This window comes from Dipodomys ordii, unplaced genomic scaffold (assembly GCF_000151885.1).
Source record: "Dipodomys ordii isolate 6190 unplaced genomic scaffold, Dord_2.0 Scaffold4, whole genome shotgun sequence".
Lineage (NCBI taxonomy): Eukaryota > Metazoa > Chordata > Mammalia > Rodentia > Heteromyidae > Dipodomys > Dipodomys ordii.
In genome coordinates, this window is record NW_012267220.1 from 15,109,307 (window position 1) to 15,124,348 (window position 15,042).

Sequence of the window (15,042 nt, forward strand, 5' to 3'; positions counted from 1 at the left end):
GCTCTTCAGCTCAAGGCAAGCGCTCTACCACTTGAGCTACAGCGCCACTTCTGGTTTTCTGGTGTTTTATTGGAGATAGGAGTCTCACGGTCTCTCCTGCCTGGGTTGGCTTTGAACTGCGATCCTCAGATCTCAGACTCCTGAGTAGCTAGGATTACAGCGTGAGCCACCAGCGTCAGGCAAGCAAAAGGGTTTTTAAAGAGACCTTTCTCCAAAGAAGTTACCAGCTTGCCAGAAAACACATGGAAAGATTGTGAACACCATTTGTCATTAGGGAAACACAAACACAAAACACAGTAAAATGCCACTACACATCTCACTAGAGAGGTTAATGTTTCCATTGTGGTGACATATACATACATTTACCGGGTTCACCACGTGAAGTACACATTTTAGTGACTTTGTATATTCCCATTGTCATTTCAGCATGCTTGCTGACCACTTCCAGAACATTTTATCACCCCACCCCAAACTCTGTGAGCCCACAAAATGCCAGCTCTCCATCCAGTCTCCCCCATAATCCTGGCACTCAGAGCTCTCCTTTGGCCTCTGTGAATTTGACCATTCTAGACAATTGCATATAAATAGAGTCATACAGTATCTGTTTGATACAAAATGTCTGGCTTGTTTCACCTAGCAAAATGTTTTCCAGAATCAGTCATAGGTATTTGTAGATATGAGATACGTAAAATGTATTTCTTATGTGCCCAGTTTGTGAACTTGGATCTAATTTATACACAGAGTGATTCATTGACATTACCTTCAGACCAGCTGGAATTCTTATCTGATCCTGAGATGTTTTTCTAATTCTCCAAATCCAATCAGTACCGCCAGTTTCCTCTCCACGGGGGTCTAGCAAATTCTTTACCTCAGGTTTGTTCTGGCACTGGGGACTTAAACTCGCAGCCTTTTCATCCTAGATTGAAGCAGCCAATCTCTTGATCCTCAAACCTCCACTGCTTAGAGCTGGGAGAGTAATGGTGTTAAGCCCAGATCTGGTCTGAATTGTTCCCATCTCTGTCCCTTGGCTTGTGTTTTGTGATCCACCTGCAAGGTCTTTCCCTCAAGGTTTCAATCTGTTCAAATCCTCCTGGACTTACCGAAACTCAGCTAAACTTCCCCACACCAGACTCTCAGAAATTATCTCTGCTTCCCCTGTGTCTTTTGGTCATATTTTTTCAACATATATTTAATTATTCCAACTTAATCCAAAACTTGTCTGAAATAGAGACTATGTCCTCATTATATTGGCAATCATGCTCACATAGTAGATGGCCAGTATAACCTTCAAGGGGTTAAATTTATAAACGAATCAACTGTATCAACACATCTCCACTCTATATGGTGATGGAATTAACTAGCAATATCTATGGCTCAGAAAGAAAATGATAATGGCATGAACAAATAAATAAAGTAAGACATTGATCAACTCTGCAAATCTATTGGTCAAAGCTTCCTGCAAGAAGGACGTCTTACTTTGGATTCAAAGAGCAAGGTATGTGGTGAGAAGCTGGCTTGGGCTGTTTGGGGGCAGGAGGAGGAGATGGCTCCTGAGGTAAAAGGTAGTATCAGCAAAGGGTAGTACTGAGGGCTCTAGGAAGGCCTCCAATAGAAACAGAGGAGGGAGCAGGAGAGGGAGAGGTCATAATTAAAGTCTAGTCCTATTGGGAATTTCACATCTGGCCTTGGATGAAGGTTAAGAATAAGGCTGATGGCCACTGCAAATCCACTGCTGGGGTGGATTTTCAAGACACAGAATACAAAAGAGTAAAAGAACAGGTGGTTGGGAATTGGGTAAATTAAGTCACATTTGCTTTCATCTCATCCTTCCAGCTTTTAGCAAGATGTTAGGACACAGATTGGGAGTGAATTCTCATCTGTTCCATTGGAACTTGGTGAGGTTATGTAAGGAGTGAGAGAAATTACAGCCCAGCTTTCAGCTATTATTATTATCCATCGCACGAGGAAGGAGGAAGGAGGGCTAAGAACACTATTTACAACCTTCTAGGCAGTGGTTCCATCTCTTCCCTGACCTCCTTCTTTTGTTGTTCTGGTCCTGGGGTTTGAACTCAGGGCCTAGGCACTGTCCCTAAGTTTTTGTGCTCAAGGCTAGTGCTCTACCACTTTGAGCCACAGCATCATTTCTGGTTATTGGGTGGTTAAATGGAGATAAAAATTTCATGGACCTTCTTACCCAGGCTGTGATCTTCAGACCTCACCCTCCTGAGTAGCTAGGATTATAGGCATGAGCCACTGGTGCCCAGCTCTGACCAGTCCTTTGATGAAATCTACACAATACACACCACACACACACACACACATACACACACTGTTTTGAATTTCATCTCCATTTGTACTTGCATATTCTGGGATCTGTGTATGGAAATGAGAAAAGAGGCAGAGCAAAAGTTGAGAACTTAAGTGAAGGAGCCAGCCTGTCAAACAGATTAGAAACTCTGGGAAAGAATTCTTGGGAGTCCATACCTGCTCACAGAGGCAGACCTAAGCTAGCTCTTGGATCTGAATCTCAGACCTGGGTGTCAGGTTTTTCTCAATGAGAAAAATACACTAGCATGCCCAAAGTATTTTCTGCTTTTTACATTTTGTAATTCTGGATGTCTTTGGGGGCAACTGGACAGGAGTAGAATGGATTGTATTATGTATTCCCAAGCTCATTCCTGTAGTTTGAGTGTCATACATTACACAGACAAATGCATGGAACAATGGACTATGAGAGTTCCCCACAGAAATGTTCAGAAAAGGATATCGTGGTTTGGGGGAAGGCCAACTGCAGGGGAAAGGGCCAGACTGGGAGTAACTTCAGACTGACAACTGGTCCACCCACAGCATCCAGCAAAAACTAGGGAGACCCGGAGTGGTAGAAAGTTTGAGATGACAGACGGAACATGGGGATGGTGTTGCTTTGGGCCCAAGGGATGAGAAGGATAGCCACTGTGAAGATGTGAGAGAGAATCTAAAGGTCTAGGGAGTGTGACCAGAGGAATACAGAATCCAGTGTCAAAACAGATGAGTGCACTGGATTGTTTAGTAGAAGAAAATAAAAAGGATAATTTCAACCAACAGAGTTGGGCCTCAGCAACAAAACTCCAGAGTCTATTTAGAAAAATAGATAATTTAAGCCTTCCTCCAAGAGGTCAGATAGATGTCTAGTGACTGGCACCAAGCCAGGAAAGTGTAACCAACCAATCAAAGCTTTTGAACAAGCTTAAGATTCAGATATGGCCATTTCCCATCCCCTTCTGATGTCTTTGGAGGAGCTGAGCCAATAGCAGTAGACTCGTCTGGCCTGCCAGGGTAGCTCCAGAAGCCCATTGGAAGATGGAAGCCCTTCAGAGGCTGCACACAAGATGGAGTTTTGTAGATTCTCTTTCTCTTCAGAAGGGTGGTAGTGGTGTCCAAGGGCTGATGGCAGTCTTAGCCACACTCTCCTGAGCTCTGGCTTGTTGCTGTTCACCAGTCTTCAATACAGCCCAACTAAGACACAAAACTTTTCTGTATCCCCACTAGGCAGAGAAAGCTATTATTTTTCTCAGTTGTGGGGCTTGAACTCAGGGCCTGACTGCTGTCCCTGAACATTTATGCCCAAAGCTAGTGCTCTACCACTTTGAACCACAGTGCCACTTCCAGTTTTCTGGTGGTTAGTTAGAGATAAAAGTCCTGTGGACTTCCTTGCCTGGGCTGGCTTCGAACCAGCCTACAAAGCACAAGGCCTTGAGTTCAAACCCAGAACTGCTTTCCCCACCCAAAGTCTGCTTTGGATATAGATATGTTTTGAATTTAATATTTCAGACTGTTCAAAAAAACAGATATTGTTCAAAAAAGATATGGTTCAAACAATAACCAAGATTCCTAATTTTGTATGCATTTTTAAAGGCATATTTGCTTGCCTCCAATTGGCATAAATCTTCTGCTGGGTCTTGATGCCTCTGAACCAGGGACTGTCAGGAGCTGCTCAGTGCTTCTTGTCTTATAGCAAAGTCTGGCTACCCAGAGGGAGGAAGAGAGGCTGCCTCTGCTGACCTCAAGCTCACGCCTTTCTCTTTGCTAAACTCAGTGATAGGGTATCTTGCAGGCCATCTACTTTTGATAGGAGAAAACCAACCCCCAGAGAAGTAAGAGGGTGTCCACGTTCACATAGCACTTCTGAAGAGTGATCCTTTGCCATTTTTTCATTAGTCTGAGTTGCAAGGGTAGAGGGAGGAATGAAGAGACTGGGCAGCCCGTCCCACGCCAGACCCCAGATTGCAGAACATAGTAGCGGAGGTTTGCCTCCCAAACCTGTTATTTGTTGAAGGATTTTGCCTTCAATCATGAAAGCCAAAGCTTAACATATTTATATACAGATAAGCTTTCAGGGGAAACTACATGTGTTATACAGTATGCCTGCTTAACTTCTTTAATTTGATTTGTAGAATCTCAAAGAAGAAGCTGAGGTCCAGAAGCCTCTTGGGCAAACTCAATGCATGTCTTGATCACCACATCTAGAAACATGGGGGATCTGACCTGCACTCCCCCCACCAACCTTCTTCAGGCCACAGTCCTTGTCCTGTATCACTGGCATCTTTGTGGGGTCAAATGTGAGAAGCAGGTCACCCTAACAAATGATCCTCCGGAGTAAGAGATAAAGTCATGGGAAGGGGGGAGGGGGCTTCTGCTTATTCTCCCCTTCTGCTTCCTCCTAACAATCCCCTCACAACTGGATCCTCAATACCCAGTGCATCTCCAGCACACATGTCACACTCTCTAGGGAAAAATTAACCCCCAGCTTCCCCCTATCCAGTCCAGTCATTCATTTTAAAGCAACAAGAACTCAGGACTAGAAAGACAGTATCACTTATGCAAAGTCCTAGCTGATCATGATAGAATCAGGTCCCCTGCTTCCTCGTCTCGGGTCCTTTCTGGTTCACCAGTGAACACTGACTGTGCACTCTGGGGTTTGTGGACAAAGTTACCTATCACCAAAGTGGGACCTGCCTGGCCCAACCCACTGATGACCCACAAAGCACAGGTTGGGTCACTTTGTGGCAGACACTTGCTTCTGTTCTCAAGTGACCCCACACACCCTGCCTCAGACTAAGCAAGCACAGGAGCACTTCCTCCCAAAGACACTGCGGGAAACGGCTTCAAGAATGAACTATGTGCGGTATTCTGAGCCACGTATCCATTTATGATATTGTATCACTTCTTCAAGACTCAGGCTGGTGGATTGTTTTTCTTCTTGGGCTGAAGACAGGAGTTGATTAAGATCAAGCAAAGTCTCCAGCCAGAGCCAAGTGCTTAACACAAGACGTGCAGGAAGCCTTGACCTGCCCCAAGTCCCCACCTGGCTGAACTGTGGACACAATAGTTGTATTCACAGAAGGGGACGCCGAAACCTGAGTAGGTGTTGTTTAAAGAGTCTGAAAGAAATGTTCACGTGCTGAGTCAGGCTCCCTCCAAATTAATTTTAAATGGCTTTAACCCATTTTTGGCACAGCATCCATGAGGAAGCAGGTTCTGAGAGCAGTAGGGTCCAAGCTAATTCCCAGAAGCTTTGGAAAGAGTAGGATGAAATTGGCCATAGTGGGTAGACTGCAAGGGCTCTGTGTGGAAGAACTTTCTGGAAAGGGCTTCACTGTTACAGTAATGAAAAACTTTCACCACGTTTTAAAGCTTTACCTTCTACTTTAACCATGATTTCCTTTAGGGACCAAGCACCTAGAAGTAAAATTCCATATAATAAGAATTCCTCATCACCGCGGAAGCCAAAAGCAACATACTTTTTGAACAGTGGCACTTCAGTGGGGAGAAGTTGGTTGATGGGAGTTTCAATAATGATGTGCCCAAAGACTTGGTTTTTCTAGATGTTTTCAGCACATCTTTTTTTCCCTCAGAGCATGCTGGTTTGAGCTCTTTATGACTTCTATTGCCTTAGACGTCACCAACCAGCTTGTTTCTTCAGGCAGCTTCATCAAGGCTCATTACAGAGACTGTGGTTTTTAAGTAGGAATATGGATGTTATTAGGCATACTAGAAAAATAAGTGACAAAATTTAAGTAAGATATAACTCAAATGGTAGCACACCAGCTGAACAAGAAAAAGCCAAATAACTTTGAGGGCCCAAATTCAAGTCCTGATACAGACAGAAAAATAAGATGAGGCAGACCACCAGAAGGAAGCAAGGAAGGCAGGGGGTGTGTCAATGAACTAAGAGGAAATGGAGAATAGGGATTGAGTCTCAGAACCCAAGGAGGAAATCAAAATGGAGGAGTCTAAACTGTACCCTATGCTGACCATGGGCAAGAATATGGAAGTTGAGGATGGACTGCGGACCATTAGAAGGTCACCTATGAAAACAGTGCAAATTGGAATTGGTACCCAAGAGAAGGGAAGAGAGGATGTATGCATTCCAAACACAGCTCATTTATTGGAGCCTAAGGAAGCTGACATTCAGGGTGAATGTCTCTATGTCAGTGCTGATTTGGAAGACAGAGAGGAGAAGGAACCAGAGACACTGTCTCTCTCCTCTCTGGCGCTGTGGGTGAGTAGAGGCTTGTGGAGACTGAATTCTACAGAAGGTCTGAGAGTGTGGGTTTATTTTCAACATGTGAGCATTCAAGTCTTTTCCACGTTGATTTCCTTTGCTTCTAGGGATGGCTGGTTTTTATTTAAGTCCAACATTTTCTTTAAAGTGAGAGGAAAGCATACCTTTCCCTTTGCAGTCTGTGACGTCAGACTAATACCTGGTAAGAATTTGTGTCACACGTAATTTCTGAACATGAAATGGGAAATGCACTGGCACAAACAGGAATTCTAAGCAATTCACATCCTGGTGTTTGCTTTGAAACTCACAGAGGATTAATGAAGAGCCTCCTGAGCTGGTTCTGGAAGATGTCTGGCCTGGGTCTCAGTCCCATGCATGACTTCCTAGCTGCCTCGAGACTCAGGGCCAGGGCCCTGCTCTGGGGCTGAGAACCTGGCCTCTGATGCTGGTCCTCCCGTCTCAGCTGTTGCTGGCATTCTGAGTGCTCAGAAGCAAACATACAACCTTATAGCACTTTACTTACTAATTTTAAGTGTTGAGATGATAATACATACCAAATTTATTTCAGCCTATTTTCATGTCCTGTAGATTGTGGCAGTAAAGAGACAATTCTACACTGTAGCCAGGTACCAGCAGCCATGCCTGTAATTCTAGCTACTAAGAAAGCTGAGACCTGAAATCATGATTGAAAGCTAACACAGGCAGGAAAGGCAGTGAGATTCTTATCTCCAATTATCTATCAAAAAGCCAAAGTGGAGGTGTGGCTCAAGTGATAAAATGACAGCTTTGAGAAAAAGAACTAAGGAATCAACACTCAGGCTCTGAGTTCAAGGCCCAGTACTGGCACAAATGTAAAACAAAGCTCTACAACGGCTTCCCTGCTACTTGGGGCATTTCTGGGTCACTTTCTCCAATTTCTTAGCAAGAAACATGCAAGAATTACAAACAAATGTTGCCATCAGCCTTAGCAAAACAAAACTAATTTATGCTGCCTTAAAACATATGTAGTATATTCTCTTAACCATGATCAGGATTGAATAAATCATTATTTTCCTTCCAATGTGGGTTCATCCTCAAAAAGAGACTAGTTTTTCACAAAGGTCCATAGTAAGATAAAGTAAGACAGCATTTCAATTGCATTTAAACTATTGTTGTCTACCAACTAAGCTTAAGTTTATTTACAAACAGCTCTTCAGAAAGCTTATGCATTAAAAAAATTAGCTAGTGATTTCATGCTCATGGCTACCCCAGCTCAGATCCCATCTTCAAAATGCTTCCTCATGCTACTCCAACTGGAAAGTCATTCTCCTTTCCTCTGTTTTCTATAGTGTATTGGGCAACTATTATTTGCTTGAGGAAGCTTGGGTTGCCATAACAAACAACCACAGGTTGAATGACTTAAACAACAGAAATTTTGTTTTCAGCATCTGGAAGCTAAAAGTCCAAGGTGAATGTGTTGACTGACTTAGTTTCTTCTGAGGCCTCTCTTCTTGGTTAGCAGATGGCCTCTTCTTACTGTGTCATAACTCAAAACTTGGCCTTTCTCTGGGCACAGATAACCCTGGAGTCTCTTCTTTCCTTCTACAAACAGTTATATTGGAATAAAGTCCACTGTAACAACCTTATATGAATCCCCTCTTTAAAGATCTTATCTACAAGTACAGCTATATCCTGACTAGGTATTGAAAATGTCAACTAGAGACAGGGAAGAGCGCAAGGCACAATTCTGCTCCTCACACCTTGTCATTCATTTTAACTTATTACTGAGTAGCCATTCTCTGAGAGTCTTTCTCCCTTAACTTGAATGTAAACTCCTTGGATAAAAAGGTGAGCTTTCAAAATTTAAACCATTTTACTGGCTCGAAATCAGTGCTCCCAGCAATTAATTGTTGGATTGACATTCTTGATCAAATTCATGGAATTTTTTTTAATACAGCAAACACTTTATTTTTGTGCTGGTATTTGGGCTTGAACTCTGGGCACTGTCCCTGAGAAGTTTTGCTCAAGGCTGGCTCTCTACCACTTGAGCCACAGCTCCACTTCTGTCTTTTTGTGGTTATTTGGAGATAAGAATCTCAGACTTTTCTTGCCTGGGCTGGCTTTGAACCGTGAGCCTCAAATCTCAGTCTCCGGAGTAGATAGGATTACAGTCATAAGCTACCAGTTCCTAGCTTTAAAAACACATTTTTGGGAGCTGGGAAGGTGGCTCAGTGGTAGAGCACTTGCCTTGCATGCCTGAGGCCCTGGGTTCGATTCCTCAGCACCACATAAGCAAAAAAAAAAAAAGCCGGAAGTGGCGCTGTGGCTCAAGTGGTAGAGTGCTAGCCTTGAGCTGAAGAGCTGAGGGACAGCACCCAGGCCCAGAGTTCAGGCCCCACAACCAGACACAAAAAAAAAACACATTTTTGAAGACCAAACAATTCTGCCATAGTGTATTCATGTCAGTGACTGGGCTAGAGGTTTTCCAAGACTCCTTACAAATATGACTGCTGAATTTCTCACCTCTCAACCACATGACTTCCCTATGAAATTCTCCTTCTCTAAGGAGTTTTAGCCATTTGCTTAATTTCTACACAATGGCCTCTCAGAGTAGTGTATTTGTCTTTTGCTATAGTAAAATATCTAAGGCTGGGTAACTTCATAAAGAAAAGTTTCACATTTCTGGAAGCTGAAAGTCCCAGATTAAGTAATTCTTTTGGTTTGGTCTTGGGCAAAGGCTTGATGGCAGAAAGTTGTCATGGTGGAATGCGTGTGGAAGGAAGAAATCACAGCCTGAAACAGAAGTTAGCAGCCCTATGAGAGTTGTTTTTATTTGGGCTGAGCCCCCAATGACCTAAAGACCTCCCACTAGGACCCACACTGTTTCTCAACATCAAGGACCAATCCTGTAATACATGGATTCTTGGGGCACAAACCACAACTAACCTATAAAAAAGAGCAAGAAGTCCTACCTAACATTCATAATTCTCTTACTTTTTTTTGGTGGTGATAGGGCTTGAACTCAGAGCGTGGACACTGTCCCTGAGCTCTATTGCTCAAGGCTAGTAATCTACCACTTTGAGTTGCAGCAAGACTTCTGGCTTACTGGTAGTGAATTGGAGATAAAAAAAAATCTCACAGACTTTCCTGCCTGCTCTGGCTTCCAGCTGTGATCCTCAGATCTCAGCCTCCTGACTAGCTAGGATTACAGGCGTGAGCCACCAGCACCTGGAAGCATTTGTAATTTTCTCTGCCTTGCTTACTTTATGTCTGCATCTGACAGTCCCTGAAACCTCTGCCTGATTCAGACCTTGCAGTTCATCTCACTTTATTTTACAGCTGAGGAAACAGAGGCCAAATGCAAGACAAAGGCCTGCTGGAGTCTTTCCTGCAAAGACCGATGCCCAAGTAAGTTGTGTGGACTCCAAGCACCTCCCCATCCGGTAACCTCATGATGTAAAGAGGAAGAATATCAAGGGCTTTATGTCTTTCATACAATACTTGACATAATGAAGTGAGATGGTAGTGCATTCTCTTATGCATGATGAGAAATCCTAAAACAGCCTCTCTCTTTTGGAATCCGAAAGATCTGGTTGGTTCATAAAATGTTCAAATGTTTAAACCAATAGTTTAAGTATCATTCTCAATGGAATTATAGTTTTCTTACTTAAGAAAAAAATCATTTTTCAACATCAGGTGGAAAATAAGCAGGGTGATTGAGGAAAACAGTTCAAATTGATCGCTGAGTCAGGTCTAGGACAGCAAAGGTGAGGTAACTTCCAAAGCCTCCAAATTCTGCCCCTGAATTGTGTATTTGCTCAGCAGATATACACAAATCACACCCGAAGACATTTGTACATAAACATGAGCATTGCTAGACAGGTCTTGTATGTAGTATTGCTTCTAAAAAAAGTGGAAAGGCCAACTTGTATCCCAAACAGAACTTTCAAATCCATCATATATTTTGCATTTACAAGATCTACAGAAATAATGTGTATGGAGATTTTTATAGCCAGTCTCAGTTTGAAAGTAAGGGTGAAATTGTAGTCAAGTATTCAATGGAGCTGGACCTTCTCCCCATCAGAAGGCCAGAAATGAAAACACCCATTGCCTGAAAAGTAAGTGTGTCTCAGTGTGGCAGAGGCTTTGTGCCAGTGTCGGGAATGTGGATCTGACAAACAAAAGACCATGTCACCAACTGGGAGCCTCTGTGGAGCTTATAAGGGTCCTCCCCCACCCCGTCTTGTTTTGTTTTGTTTTAATTTACTAGAGTCTTTCTAAAATAGATTTTGTTCATTTTCCACTGTTATTGAGAAAGCTGCACGTGGCAGTTTATGAATTGCGTCTCCCAGCAAGGCCCTGGAGGACAAGCGGAGAGAGGGTAGTCCATGTGTATGAAACTTGCTGTAAAGAGCTGAAGTCAGGCTGGACCATACAATAACTTCTATGTGTGGCCTAGCAGCCTACAAACTGCTTCCCTGCAAGGGAGAAGCAGGCCAAGCAAAGACCAGAGAGGCTTTTGTTAATTCTGTTTATCTTAGATACTGGGAGTTTTTTGTCTGTTGGGGAACAATAAATAAATAATATATGTGATGTTTGTGTGCATTCTGCCTTTTTCCCCCCTCTTCCTCCAAGAGCAACACAACTATCTCTTCCTGTAATGTTGAACATCAGTTAAGAGCATTTTTATGTGCACCTGTCTACAGTACCCACACATGAAGTAAGAGATTTCAGAATTCTCATCTTTTTTTTTTCCTGTTCCTATCATCTATTAGGCTCTCCCTGTGCTCAGAGCACACAGGTGAAGAGATCAGTCTATTTTTTCAGACTCCTTTAGCTTTGGTGTTCTGGAGCTATCTGTAATGAGATACCAGAGTTCTCATGCCTGATTTGCTAACATAATTGACAAAGTTCTCCCTGGCCTCAGAACACATAGTTAAGGCCTGCATAACCCTCAATAACAGTGAACTGGAATAGCCTCTCTGGATAACTTGCTAAATTCTTTGAGTCTCTTGCTGGCTCTTATAAAGGTGAGTGAAAAGCACACCAAAAGCTGGGAATCCCATTGTGCGGGCCACAAGAGAGCTGCATATATAATCGCACAGAGAAGGGGCAGGCTGGAGGACCAGGCTGGAGGGTCCAGTTGCAGTCATTCCAGGTGAAGGGCATTCCTAGGCAAGTCCACTTACCCCAAAGCATGTAGCCTGGTTAGCTGGACTTTCCTTTGTTTTGTTAGAGGACTTTTTGTTGTTGTTATTGTTTGTTTTTTGTTGTTATTGTTTGGTTTTTGTCAGTCCTGGGGCTTGAACTCAGAGCCTGTTGTTAGTTTTTGTCTGATTGCTCTTTATAGAGGTTAGAAGTGAAAATAGGGAACCTGAACTACACAGTACTTTTCATCTCTACATCATCTTGCTGAACTCCAAAATAAGCAAAAGAAGGGAAAGCAGCATTACTGAAACCAAAGGGTGTGGCCTAAAATTCCTCTCCTGGCCTTCCAGGAGGACTATCTGAGGACTCCTATGAGAAACCTTCACAGTCCACTACATTGAAAAACCAAGGAGCACCGCTCCAAGAAAATAGGGGAACACAGAAGAAAGAGACACGGGGAATTTGATGTGATCACGTGGACACTGGTCCATGTTTTATCCTTGAAGCTACAAAACATAGAGTTAGCCAGGATTTGTCACTTGTCCACAATCACTTGCAAAAGCATCAGCTACCATCCATTGCTATATCTTCTCCATACTAAGAATCTGAAAGAGGACCTTGTGAGAAATATTGGGAAACAATACAACTGGAGTACGTGGGGGTGGAGGGGGATAGACGGGGGAGTCTTATCATCCATGAATACCCCCCTGCCTGTTTTGGAGTCCTGAGGAAGGAATTATGGAAACCAAAACAGGTAAATCTCCCATGCTAGTTTGTTTCCCATGTTCCCTGCTTGGTTCTAGCCTCAACTCAACTCCAAGAAGCGGGGCCAGTACTCACCAGTCATTAAGGTGTAGTAATTGGGGTAGGAGAGACTAGGAAAGTCGGGCGTCAAGTAATCCACTTTTACTCCCCGGCTCACGATCTCTTTGAAGCCAGGCAAGGATTCCAGGGCCTCATCACTGATATAGTCTGAGCGAAAACCATCCAGTAGAAACACTAGGAGCTTCCTGCGGGCAAAAGCTGGCTGAGCCAGGCTGAGCCACAAGACCAGCAAGACAGTCCCAAGCTTTACTTCCATGCTTGCCAGGAGCCTGGCACAACCCAGCTGGCACAGCTGGCCCCTTCCACAGACTGAGGATGGACAATCTGTAGCTATTCTCTTTTCTAGGGGCTGGACCTTGAGCTGCTGGCCTTCCCTGAGCCAAGTTTACTTCCAGAATTTAAAGGAACAGCACCCATATTTGAAAACATCTCTGCTCACCCCACAAAGTCGAGAAAGAGGGAGAGAGAGAAAGAGAGGGAGAAAGAGAGAGAGAGAGAGTAAACTTTGGCTTCCTAAACAACCGTGAATTAACACTAGGGGGAAAATACAATCATACTGCTTGGGGTGAATGTTCCAGAAATACAAATACTCACAGAGAGGTGGCATTCTGGAAGATGACGAAGTCATCCGCATTTTGCAATTGTGCTAACCAAAGGGAAGGGCCCGGGAGAGGCACTACCTTTTAATTTGTTCTCCCACATTGTTGCCCAATTTAACCTTTTTAACATCTTTACTTACAATTTAGAACTCAACCCTCTTCACTTAGGGTGTAAACAACAAACCATAAATCTAGTGCGCCTGTGAGTTTTCCAGAACTGCCCACCATAGCCATAGTGTTTAAAAAATTGTTTGTCTAGGTATCAGCCACTTATTTTATTTCTTCATATGCATCTCTATGCAGTGTTATTATTTTATCATCTAAATGCAAATAAGCTGCTAGTGACCAAAACCCATTTGTAGGAGGAGCCAGAGTCTCAGAGAAGTTTCCAGAAGTAGAGGTATAGAGGTAGAGGTATAGAGGTACAGAGGTAGCTATAGGAGAGGTGACCCTGGTTAGGGAGACTGGCCCATGGGATAAACAAGGCTGACAAGTCCTATAGGTCTACAACTGGAAACCCTGGGATCTGGCTCAGTGCTAATGCTAAGAGCTTAGGATTCAAGAAGCAATGATGTGTAATTCCCAGAAGCAAATCACCTAAATGACTTTAGAGTTGTTGGTGTGAGTTCTAGAGTTGAAAGGCCAAAGGCCCTGTGAGTTCTTGTGGCAAACAATAGGAGTATATCCACCAACTCCAAAAGAGAATGAGTGTGTGTCTTCCTATTGTTCTACCAGATCATCCAGCTGATTGGATGGTGCCAGTCCCCACCGGGCCAATCAGACCATTGGCTCCCATGTCAAGCTCCCCTCACAGACACATGGAGAGAGAATTCTCACCACGTCATTCTTATAATGATTTTTTTTGCTATATTATCTATCATCCTTAATCCAATCAGCTAATACCTAAAATGAACCATCTAATAGGTCAGCTTTCTAGGCCTCACTTTTGGCTGAGATGGGAGACAGAAGGCATGATTCCAGAGCCGAGATTCTGGAACCAGGCAATTGTGTGATCCGTGTGCACAAAAGCTCAGATACATCACCCAGGCTCTGAGTTCAAGTTCCATAGTTTTATACTCTGAAATATAACAAAAGCTTTAAAGTCCTTCTCATCTGTAGAAGTCAGTCCATGTCTGCCAATAACAACCCTTGCTGTTCATTTTTTGTTTGGATTTTTTTTTTTTTTTTGGTCAGTCGTGGTGCTTAAACTCTGGGCTTGGGCTCTGTCCCTGAGCTCTTCAGCTCAAGGCTAGCACTCTACCACTTGAGTTACAGTGCCACTTCCGGTTTCCTAGTGGTTTATTGGAGATAACAGTCTCACAGTCTTTCCTGTCAGGGCTGGCTTAAAAACTGCGATCCTCAGATCTCAGCCTCCTGAGTAGCTAGGATTACAGATGTGAGCCACCAGCGCCCGGCTTGCTGTTCGTTTTTAATCCACCCCAGTTTTGGAAGCCTGTGTTGGCCCTCATTGGCCCATCTCCATCCTTATTTTATCTAAAACTTAAAATAATCAGCTCCTCAAAATTGCTGTCCCAATCCCTGACGGCTGAAAATGTTCTTTTGCCTTCTTTATGGTCAGGATCTAGAATTCAAGAATTGAGAGAACACACATTCATCAAAATGTTATGTAAAAATTAAGATGGAATAAGAACATTTTCTGATAGAAGCTGAAGCATTAGCCACCAATAGACTCCTTCTAGAAGAAATATTGTGGGATGTTCTTCAAATCAAAGGGAAATAAACTAAGAGGGAACTTAAGATTCACAGAAAGGAAGAAATAAGGACAATACATGGAAAATATGTGGAAAAGTATGAACGATATATATTTTTCTTTTTCTCTTCTGTGGTTCTGGGAACCAAATCCAAGGTCTCATGCATGTTAGACAAATTTTCTACCACTGAGCTACTCCCCAAGTCCTATTTTTATTCTTTCTTTTTTTTTTTTTT

At 43.2% G+C, this 15,042-nt stretch overlaps 1 protein-coding gene across 1 annotated transcript in view; it reads right to left on the reverse strand.

Annotated features, from left to right (window-relative positions):
- The window catches only part of Enpp6 (ectonucleotide pyrophosphatase/phosphodiesterase 6), an 85,968-nt gene extending 73,135 nt beyond the window's left edge, over positions 1-12,833 (reverse strand). Inside the window, exon 1 of the mRNA XM_013025289.1 lies at positions 12,512-12,833. Within this exon, the coding sequence (XP_012880743.1) occupies positions 12,512-12,752 (241 nt within the window). The 5' untranslated portion in view covers positions 12,753-12,833. The remainder of the gene's footprint in view (positions 1-12,511) is intronic.
- Positions 12,834-15,042: the final 2,209 nt, after the last annotated feature.